At 37.7% G+C, this 12,019-nt stretch overlaps 1 protein-coding gene across 2 annotated transcripts in view; it reads right to left on the reverse strand.

Annotated features, from left to right (window-relative positions):
- The window catches only part of RSPO2 (R-spondin 2), a 117,351-nt gene that overhangs the window by 43,783 nt on the left and 61,549 nt on the right, over positions 1-12,019 (reverse strand). Inside the window, exons 3-4 of one of the 2 annotated variants that reach the window (XM_061995946.1) lie at positions 2,089-2,232; positions 751-936 (exon numbers count right to left, since the gene is read on the reverse strand). In XM_061995946.1, the coding sequence (XP_061851930.1) occupies positions 751-936; positions 2,089-2,232 (330 nt within the window). Of the gene's footprint in view, positions 1-750; positions 940-2,088; positions 2,233-12,019 lie in introns of both variants that reach the window. The other variant, XM_061995945.1, reaches the window with a different exon arrangement.

Below are 12,019 nucleotides of genomic sequence, written 5' to 3' on the forward strand. Positions count from 1 at the left end.
ATTTCAACTTAAAAGACAACAAAAACTTTTCTCTACCAGTGATGTGTCTCCACTTTGGGGTCAATAAAGCTGAATACAATTTGAAATTCCATTTCCTTTTTCAAATCAGCATCACTATTTAAGTTTGACAAATTTGGCTATTGCTTGTACGTACTTGTGATATGTGCCATATGCTGGTCTCATACAGAAAGGCCTTGATGTCACTATTCTGCTCATATTACCTATATCATACTTTGGCTTTGATCTACAATATTCAGAACAAATACCAGATTCCAAGTAATAGTGCCAGCTAACAATGCCATGTATAACTAACTACATTTAATTTCAATAGCCATAACACCAGCACTAGGAGTGCAGCCTGCACAGAGGTTTAGAATGATAATCTTTCCTGTCATGAGCAGAGCAATTAGCTATTCCACCATCATTATTGTTTTCATGCTGAAACTAAAACTGCAACCTGTTACAGTTCTTCCACAAGGCACCTCTATAAAAAAAGCCTCTGTATCACACCAAGAAAATCAGAGTTTCACAGTCTACAGAGAGCTTGATCACTCCCACGATGAGTCTTTCCCTGGAGTCTTGCTGCACAAATTAGGACTCCTGTAGTACTGCTGCTGTTCAGCTGTGGCTGGCAGAGCAGAGACAGAATTTCCCCTTCAGCTGGGATGAAACAGCTCTTTGTTCAAGTTAGAAACAGGATTTCAGTCAAGGAAAGCTCATAAAAATTTTTGTGGTAGGGACTATGCTTACCTCCAGGACAATGTCTCATGGCCATTTTACACCGTCTGGATTCTGCAATGGTTGGGCACTGTATCGTGTCTTTCGCTGGCTTCTTCACAATTTGTCTTGTTCTCGTTTCCAGGCCCCACTTAAATCCACATGTTTTGTTATTTCTGCTGCAAGTTCCCCACTCACTCCACTGACCCACTTCACAACCTTCTGACAAAGCAAAAGAGAACATGAGTGAGCAATTCTTATGAGTTTTTTTTGGGGACAGTCATTTTCTTCTTTAATTTAAATTAGAATAACAGTATTAGAAAACACCACTTGAAAGTTCTACTGTTAACGGGCAAAAACTCAGAAACAAAATTAGAATCTCTTACAGAACCTGAAAGGATCTTTCTAGATAGAATCAACCTGAGCATAAAACCATGAGACTATCAATCTGTATGTATAGCCATCATGTCAAAAACCCTCCTAAAATTTTGAGATTGATTTAAATTTTTCCCTTTTTAATAAATAAATACTATTTCTGTCACCTGGGTTTGCAAAGCTCAGTAGTTCACATTTCCAGCTCCAATCCATCATACAATCATTATTGTTGGAAAAGACGTTTAAGACCATCAAGTCCAACCACTAACCACACATTGTCAGGCCCATCACTAAACTTAACCATATCCCTCAGCATGTCATCTATGCATCTTTTGAATATCTCTAGAGATGGTGACTCCATCACCTACCTGGGCAGCTGAAATGCAAGGAAGATTCTTGAAAGAAAGAGTCTGCTCTGACATAGTTGCAAGGCTTCAAAAGTTAAAATACCAAATTGTTAGACTTGTGAAATAGTGTGAGAACTACTGATGTTGACTCCGTTATAAAGTAAGTTCCTACTAAAAACATCAATTTGGTGGTTTATATTTGTTACTTGCTAATGGAAAAAGAGGCAGCTGCAGAGACAAAAAGTGAATTTGAAGCCCAGGAATTCAATCTGCCCTGCCCTTGGGTTCTCGCCTCAGTAAAAGGTAAAATGAGCAGGTAGACAAGATTCCAATAAGTACATCTGACTTGAGGTTCTACTGAAAAAACTGACCCTTAGGAAATATCACAAATTCTGAGTTATAAATCTTCACATATGGTGATTTCCAGTTAAGAGGACAGAACTTTCTAATGTAGAACAGAGTGGCATTCCAAGTACTGCAATATCTCAAAAATTGGGGAAAAAATAGTAGTTATTATTAGGGGTAAAGAAATTCAGTTCATTAGTGGTTGTTTCTTGATAGGAAAAGCTAAGTATCAGCTTAAAAATAATGCCATAATTTGAACCTGAATAGATGGCAAAAAAGCTGCTTAAGCAACTAAAAGACTCACCCACACATTCCATAAGCTCTTCCAAGGCTGCAAATCCAGGGGGGCATCCTCGGAAGCAGCGGCCTCTGTGCGAGTAAAAGCCAGTTTTGCATTTGGTACAAAAATCTCGGCTAAAGCAGGAGTCGCAGTTTTCTATTCTGCATCCTGAATCAAAAGGAAGGAACAGAAGGAACGAGACAGCTAAGTTAAACTAAAAATGAAAGGACTTATAAAACAATAAAATACCAAAACCAGAAGAGCTATAATGTGGAATCCTGTCATCCTGAAACCTATCTGCTTTACCCTACATTAAATTATTTCTTTTGTCCTACATTCTTCAAATCAAAACTGTAGCTAAAACATCTAGTTAAGTGATATTTGGGACAATTACATCTTTTTGAAGCAAAAATGTTCAATGTAAAATATTTTTGTATTTAAGCAATTTTGGCAAAATTTTGGGAACTATGTATATATTAAATGTACTGTCTTCTTTGTTATTGAAAGCAGGATACATTCTTATTTCCTTGAGTTGACCCTAGAAATAACTGAATCAGTGTTTTCATGTATTATATTTGGTGTCCACATATATGTTTGCACTACCATGCAAAATGCCACAAAAGTTCTGGATGTAACTCCTCTTTATTATTAAGGCAGTTAATTCATTAAAAAAAAATAGCCATTAGTAAATTACTAAAAGACACAAAGCTATACTTAACAGCAAAAATATTCTCCAAATCCAAAACTAATGCCCTTTGAAATATTGCATTACTCTGAAGAATTAAGAGAATTATCATCCCTGAGCTCCTCAGTTCAAGAAGGACGGGGAGCCACTGGACAGAGTTCAGCGCAGGGCCACCAAGATGATTAAGGGAGTAGAGCATCTCCCTTATGATGAAAGGCTGAGGGAGCTGGGGCTCTTTAGCTTGGAGAAGAGGAAACTGAGAGGTGACCTTATTAATGTTTACAAATACATAAAGGGTGGGTGTCAGAAGGATGGATCCAGGCTCTTCTCAGTGATGTCTAATGATAGGATAAAGGGGAGCGGGTACAAGCTGGAACATAGGAGATTCCAAAGCAGCACAAGGAAAAAACTTCTTCACTGTGAGGGTGACAGAGCACTGGCACAGGCTGCCCAGATGGCTTGTGGAGAGCCTTTCTCTGCAGATATTCAAAACCCTCCTGGATGAGTTCCTGTGTGAGCTACTCTAGGTGGTCCTGCTCTGGCGTATGGTTGGACTAGATGATCTTTCAAGGTCCCTTACAACCCTTAACATTCTGTGATTCTGTGATTCCCAATAGACTACACAGACTGAGAAGCAGATTGTTCAGAAACATCCTATTCCTTGACTTCAGCAAGGCTTTTGATACTGTCTCCCATAACATCCAAGCAGTGTGGCTTGGATGAATGGACAGTGAGGTGGATCAAGAACTGGCTGAATGACAGAGCCCAGAGGGTGGTGATCAATGGCACAGAATCGAGTTGGAGGCCTGTGGCCAGTGGAGTTCCACAGGGATCGGTTCTGGGGCCAGTCTTGTTCAACATCTTCATCAACGACCTGGATGAGGGGACAGAGTGTACCCTCAGCAAGTTCCCTGATGACACCAAACTGGGAGGACTGGCTGATTCCCCAGAAGGCTGTGCTGCCATTCAGCGGGATCTCAATCAGCTTGAGAGTCGGGCAGAGAGGAACCTCATGAGGTTCAACAAGGACAAGTGCAGAGTCCTGCACCTGGGAAGGAACAACCCCATGCACCAGTACAGGCTGGGGGTTGAACTGCTGAAGAGCAGCTCTGCAGAGAGAGACCTGGGAGTCCTGATTGATAATAAACTAAATATGAGCCAGCAATGTGCCCTCATGGCCAAGAAGGCCTATGGCATCCTGGGATGCATCAAGAAGAGTGTGGCCAGCAGGTCAAAGGAGGTTCTTCTCCCTCTCTACTCTGCCCTGGTGAGGCCTCATCTGGGGTCCTGTATCCAGTTCTGAGCTCCCCAGCTTAAGAGGGACGGATAACTTCTGGAGAGAGTCTAGCGCAGGACCACCAAGATGATCAGGGGACTGGAACATCTTTCATACGAGGAAAGGCTGTGGGAACTGAGGCTGTTTAGTCTGGAGAAGAGGAGACTGAGGGGAGATCTTATTAACATTCACAAATATCTAAAGGGTGGGTGTCAGGAGGTTGGGACATCCCTTTATTCTATAGTAGCTAGCAACAGGACAAGGGGTAATGGGATGAAGCTGAAACACAAAAAGTTCCACTTAAATATAAGAAAAAAATATTTCACTGTTCAGGTGAGGGAGCAGTGGCACAGGCTGCCCAGAGGGGTTGTGGAGTCTCCTTCCTCTGAGGTCTTCAAGACCTTCCTGGATGTGTTCCTATGCAACCTGATCTAGGTGAACCTGCTTCTGCAGAGGGGTTGGACTAGATGATCTCTAAATGTCCCTTCCAATCCCTACCATTCTATGATTCTATTCCACACTGAAACATGGCAACTTGGGAAAAAAGTAGACATCAATAACCATATGCACACCTGAAAAGTAGAAATACTTACCTGGAGGCTTATGAAAGTCAGTCTTACATGCCTATAAAAAAATGCTAGGGAAAAATGTTCCAAAGATTAAAAAGTAAAAAAACCCGATTCTATTTGGAACATTAATTAATACTTTAAAATTAATTTACAAATATCTAATCCTGCTAACCAACATTTATTTATGTTAACTACATTAACTGTATCTTGTCTTCAGCTACCTGAAGTCACAGTGGGAAGCATTTGTTATTCATGTCATGCAACAATATACTCTATTTTTCGTCTCTTTCATTCTTTTATAAACAAAAACAACAACAAAAAAGCTAAGTAGCTAGCGGTAAATACCCACTAACAACACTTTAAATTTAGCCAGTCTTAATAAAAATCATTTTAATATTCATCTGTGAACTTTGGAAGGTCAAAATAGGGCATACCATAACACTTAACCTGAGTGGTGGTAAAAAATTCTTCTTTCTCATCAATTAAGAAAACATAGGGCTTTTTGGATCAGATTTTCTGTGGCATTGAACAATAACTAGGCAGAATGCATTAAAAGAAAAAGAAGATATTTAAATGTTAGTACACCTTTCTTTGCTTAGAAAGAATGCAAACATCAGTTTGAAGTCTTGCTCTGCCAAAGGCAATCTCTGCAGGCTCCACACATAACCTGCATGCTACCAACTCCTGTGTCTAGCATCTCTCAAAGGCGCTTTTAGAACTTGTATTCATATGAATGGCACAAGTTGGGCTTCTTATCCATGGTTTAGTTTACAGGAAGTTCCCAAGAATTATAATTTCTTTTTCACAAGGGTTGAACCAATCTCAAAAGAACAGATCAATGGCCATACAAGGACCCTGCAAAATCACTTTCCCAGATTAATATGTCTGCAAGGAAAAATGATAAAGTGAGCTGCTCTGCCACAATGGTAAATTGCAAACCTGATTTGTCACACTCAATGTGCTGCAAATATTTTATTAATTGTCATTCTTGAATCAAGCACCCAGTGTGTTTAAATATTCAGGAAAAAAAACTAGCCTCTTGCCCACACGCACAAGACAATTTGAGAAGATATCAAGGTTTTTCCATGTCATGTAGTCCAATGATGAGGTGCAGAATAGAACATTAAAAGAAAATTTAGCATAATGTGACTCTCTCTCACCTCCAAGTGAAACAGTATATTTTTAATCTTTCACCTACTGCTTTAAAAAACACATTGGGGAGTAACATGTCTAAAGTTTACTCCATTTGAACATTTCTGGATGGAAGAGAGATTAAATAGAAAACTTTTGGTACAAATTGTCTTTTGAAAACACAATCATGCTTAGCAGATGAAAGCCTGCCTCACCTTACACTGAGGATACCCTCCATAAAACTATCACTATTTAACAGTACATATGTGAGCATCCAACATTTAAACATTCAATTAATGAATAAATCTTCTTTCTTGATCATATTTTAAAATTCCCATTCTGTTTATACTTTTTGCCTTGCCTTCTATGCCAGTTCTCTCTTCTATCAGAGAACAATCCTTGTTAAGGTAATTAGATTTTGGAAGCATTAGTAGGAGTTGATCTTCAGAGATCATCTAGTCCAACCTTCTGCTAAAGCAGATTCACCTCAATCAGGTTGCACAGGAACATGTCCAGGTGGGTTTTGAAAATCTCCAAGAGAAGACAACTCCACAACTTTTCTGAGCAGACTGTGCCAAGTCTCCCTCACTCTCACAGTAAAGAGGAACTTACTAGGAATACCTTCAGAATTCTAAAATTAAAACACTAATTCACCAGATTTAAATTCAGCACAATGCTTGGGGTTTTGGGTGCTAATAGCAATTATAATTTAACTCAGTAACATGCACCACTGTAGCTGAAGATCAGCTGGGAGAGACAATTTCTTTTTGAGACATTCCATACACTTCAAATCCTGAAGGTGCTGGTGCAGCTAAGCTTCGAGTGGTTTATTTATAAAATTTAAATAAACTAAACTAAAAAGCTAAAGAAGAGCAGTACTCCAATAGTTAGGAAGGCTTATTTGCTAGAAGTCTATTTTCAATCACAAACTGTCATAGGAATGGTTACAAAAGAAAGAAAATTTTATGGAGTTTATTATTTCTGGTGACTAGCTTCTTCTTGTTACCTAGTTTAGGAGCAAAATTTGTATTTTCTCTTTGTTTGAAAAAACGAAGGTGTTATTAGATAAATTATTTAACTATGGCAGATGTACACATTTTTGTTGGACTTCTAAAAAAGTTAATACTCAATTATGAATATTAAGATACCTTGTTTGGAAATAAATATTATGAAGTTGAAATTTATACTTCCTTTTTGTTAATCAGAATCCTTATCTATGTACAATTTATTAAATATAGGTCTTATTGGAAGTATATTGTAGATTCCTAATTTATTTTTGCTTTCTATTATTTAAATAATTGGATCATAAAAGTATTACCTAGTATGAAACATACAGAAGAGCTGTTTGACATAATATTAAATAATTAAGAAAAACAATATTTTTAAAAATTGTTTTCTCTTTTACAAAAAATAATATAATAGAATCTAAGGAAATATTGCCTAAATTTAATGACTCAAACTGCTTTCTTCTGACTCATGCAATTTTCAGCCCTTTGAACCTTCTAATCTCAGCATTTTATGCTTAATTCTGGAGAAAGAAAGCAAAATCTTTCCTACTTTTAAAAATCCCCATGTAAATCCTTTTAAATTCTCTACAAATTAACTAGTTAACATATCCATATAAATATAATATACTGGAACAAGAAAGAGATTGTTTTTTCATCTGGAGAAGGTTCTTGTAAAAGCAATTTTATTACTTAAATTTACTAGCTGTAGAGTCAATATTTTTTTCTCATTGGTTCAGTGGTTTTATTTTCTGTGTAATTTCAGTAGCTAAACCATGCAGCCCATGTATTTTTTTAATTCCACTTAAAAAATTTGCTAGAAGTTTACAACACCAAGAAAAACTGAAGGAAACAAGAATAACAAACACTGAGCTAAACATAGCCAAGATTTTAGACCTAAGAAGCTTTTCAGAGGAAAGGAAAAGATAAAGTGTAACTGAAAGTGTTTTTCAGAAATGCCTTTTTTTTTCCTCCCCTCTTTAAAAATAAAGAGAAAACTATGCCCACTAGAGGTTTTCAGATAGACAAAGGCAACTGCCAAAGAGATTATAGAAGTAGTAAGGAGGAGGAGCCTGGAAGCAGAAGCTGTAGGGGCACAGGGAAAAGTAAGATTGGTGTTGAAAGGGGGAAGAGTTGATAAATTCAATCCTGCAGAAGAACTCCAAAGAGTAATCACATACCTTTGGCAGGCCTACCATACTCACAGGGCCAGGATGACAGTGTTGAAAACCTAATCTTCAGAACCTGAGAGTGAAGAAGTACAGGGTGCTTCATTGCTGCTATTCCCATTTAGCTAGCAACAAAAAGGCTGTGGGTCAGGGAAAGACACTTGACCCTCTACCTCTTCCTTTCCTTGTATTCAATTTCCAGTGTCTCATCAAGGATCTGCTTCTTACCAGACCTCAAATCCTTAGTATTCCTGCTTAGCATCATGTGTCCTTATATTCGCCTGGCCCTACTATCCTCTACTCATAGCAGGACCTCTCAGACACCATAACCCTCTTACCATAAACCTTCTAGCACAATATCATGGGGTTTTCCCTATGAGTCTATCTTGGGAAAGTCAGGAAGTCAAATATTTGCTTCCATCCTTCCACTTAAAAGTTATAAAACACCCTTGAAAGCTAGCCCCATATGATGACCACGTATCTTCCTCTGGTGCCATCCTACAAAACTAGTCTTCAAAAAGCACTCAGGGAGGCCCAGAGCAATCTGCTGATATGTTTGGTTAGCAAAGCACATCTCTAAACATATGACATGTTTTAAAATGTTACACCATACTTCCCATACGATCTGTGTGTAAATGCTAAAAGAACAACAATCTGACCTCACTGAAATCTATGGCAAAGGTCCTAAATGCTTCAGCAGTGGCAGTTTCAAAATAATTATTTTATCCCATCACACAAACCAGAGCCCACTGCATTGACTTTAATGGGCAAAATTAAAAACTCTAAGGAGATACCATCTTTCATGATAAATAAATATTTATAAAGTGAAAAGTTGGAACTGAAGAAGAGCAGTACTCCAAAAGTTAAAAAAAAACCCCAAACTTTCTAGAAGTCTATTTTTGATCACAAGATGTCACAGAAGTGGTTATAAATTCACGGCTCCATGACTTCACCTCCCGGGGAAAGGGTAGAAGATACGATATTGTCTGTTAAGCTAAGCTGGACTGAAATTAGACAGCAGTGTTTTGCTTAAGTATCTTTATTGTTCAGACAAAATGAAGTAAAACAAAAACTTATCCCCTTGACAGAGCTCTGAAATGTTGATTTATGGGGAAAGATGTAAAGCTTCTCCCACGGAAAGTCTACTGATACGTGTAATCTTTTAATTTAGGCTGAGAAGAGAGTAAGAACTTGAATGACTGGCAGCAGAGAGTACGGGGGTTGTTTATGGTATGTAAAAGCACCTCCATACTTGAGAGCAGCTACAGAATATGCTCAAGAAAGAAGAATAATTCCATGAGCTAATGCTGTGCTACTCCTCAGCTAAGAATGGCCAAAAAATATACCACACTGAAAGCCCAAATTCTTTAGTTCTACAAAGGAGAAAAAGGATGATAATATTATCTTCCAAAAAAAAGCTGTAGTCAAAAAAGACTCCCAAGACAGACATCTAAAATATATTTAACTTTGCTTACTGAAATAAAGTGGCAAAATATAAATCATGTACAGGACTTAGGAGTCAAAGTCCCCATTTCCTTATTTTTCAGTGATCTCTAACACTTCAGAAAATTTTCTTCTGTTTTTCATTTCTTTTTATTTTCATTTAAAAAAATAATGACTACGAGCCATGTTTCAGTCAAGATTAGGGCAACTAATATGATCTAAAAAAAATACATTTAGCTAGCTAGCAGTAAAACATTTGTATTGAAGTTATATATTGGAGGATATATACAATATATTTATTGGAGGATACTTAGGATTAATATTGGAGATATTTAAAAGCCATGTAGATGAAGTGCTGAGTGACACAGTTAAGTGGTAGGCTTGGTGATGTTAGGTTAGTAGTTAGACTTGATGATCTTAGACCTCTTTTAAAACTATAACGATTCTATGATTTATAATCTCATTTATATAGACCCAAAAGTACCTCTAATGTTTACTTGAATTTCATTTAAAGAAAAAAAAAAGTCAGATCTGACTGACATTTACTTGAATTTCATAAAAAAAAATCAAATCTGACTGATATGGATGAAACTTACGATATTTATAGAAAACAACATAAATGACACATTAAAAGAGGAAGAAAAAAAAAAGCCCAAATCAAAAACCATGCCTGAATTACAGATACACCTTAACCAGACCAACCACAGAAATATTAAAACACTTTCAATATCTGGCTTTGGCTTTCTGATAGTCATGATAAGTCACCCCTACTCAGTCTTCCTTTAAAATAAGCATTAAAAACATACATTTTAGAGAGGAATCAAAAGGCCAGGACTTCAAACTACAAATTCAGATACTGAATTAAATGTAGACTGAGATGAATTTGCCTATCATTGTTAAAAAAAAAAAGGGCATGTTCATGTTCTCTTGTAAACAGCATTTTTCTGTACTATAATTGCAGAAAACCAAACATTATCAAAACAAATACTATTCTTTATTGACAGTTTATAAGGTGATAATTCAACCTGAATTGTAGAGAACTATGATGCCTTTGACACCAAAAATAAAGTATAAAATTCTCCACATTAAGATGCACGTGCATATCTTAACAAGAAGGTTTACTATGTTAATTTCTTACAGTAAGCGCAATATGATGATTAGGGTCAAAAGATGTCTGTGTCAACCGTAAAAAATAGTTACAATTTGTAAAGTATTTTTACTGATATGCATACTCTTGGAAAAGTTACAGGAGCATTATTTTGCCTTTGTGAAAGTGTTTCCATTGTTTCATTGTTCCTTTCCAAACATAGTTAATCTGATTTGACTATCTATCTATACTCCATAACAAAGTTATTTTGCGGTACACATGTAGTACACGTAGTGGAAAAGACAGTTGGTCAATGCCTACCAAAGTTAATAACAACGATTCACAGCAAGTTCTGCTCTACATGAAATGCAGACATCAACTAAGAGCAGCGAGTGTGGGAAAGGGAAGTGAGAATACATGAAGGGATCTCAGTAAGGTTTTAAAAATATGTAATGGGTGAGTGTCAGGAGGATGAAGCCAGGCTGTTCTCAGTAATGTCCAATGATAGGACAAGGGGCAATAGGTACAAGCTGGAACATAAGAGGTTTCAAAGAAACATAAGGAAAAACTTGTTCACTGTGAGGGTAATGGAGCACTGGAATGTGCTGATGAGTTATGGAGTCTCCTCTGAAGACATTCAAAACCCACCTGGATGAGCTCCTTTGTGATCTACTCTAGGTGGTCCTGCTCTGGCAGTGTGATTGGACTAGGTGATCTTTTGGGGTCTCTTTCAACCCTTAAGATTCTGTGATCGGCAGGACTGGAAATCAGCAACCATGGATGTAAGAAAGAGAACTGAACTATACTGAACACCTTCAAGGCAGAGACACAAAGATCTTATTCTGCAAAGAGAAGCTACAGACCGAAGCTGGGAAAGGAAATATGGCATTCCTAAACTGAAGGGTTTGGTACTCTTTGCATTGAAATTGGGTGCTTGCTTGAGGCATCCTTGTGTGTTTAAGAAATCAAAGTGATAGATGATGATTCACTCAGCATTTTCCTTTGGAAGGTCAAACTCAGTCTTTCCATCAAGGCATCTTTCCAGAGAAGCCTCTGGGCCCATGACTTGTGAGGTTGGTTATCCTGGGGAGTTAGAACTGTTGTTTGGTCCAAAGCATCTAGTACTTTGGTCTTTCACACTGAGCTCAGACTCATAGCACCCTACTTTTCTTGCCTCCCATCCCTCTGCTGCTCAGTAGAACAACACTGGTGCTATAGGCTGAACTTCATGTTGCCATCCTGACATGTCTGCTGGCACTCCACACCAATCTGTCATTGACCAGAACCACCTTCTGTGTTAATGCTCTCCAGAATTTCCCGAGCCAGGAAAGACTTCCAAAACCCCCACAGACTATCCATTCTATAACTCACCTTGACAAAAGGGCATGAGGGACAAAGACTGTGCTAGTACTAACAAGAGCAGAGCAAAGAGGCATCATGCTGAAGAAAGCTCTGATATGAGCACTTCTTACAGTGGATGGAGTATCAGCTTAAAAACAAATGGAAAGAGAAAAGAGATCAAAACTTGCACTGAGGAGACAGTAAGGGGAGGATGAAAATCATAAGCAAATGAACTACAAGGGAATATAAG

The sequence above is a fragment of the Colius striatus genome, chromosome 4 (genome assembly GCF_028858725.1).
Source record: "Colius striatus isolate bColStr4 chromosome 4, bColStr4.1.hap1, whole genome shotgun sequence".
In the NCBI taxonomy this organism is placed as follows: Eukaryota; Metazoa; Chordata; class Aves; order Coliiformes; family Coliidae; genus Colius; species Colius striatus.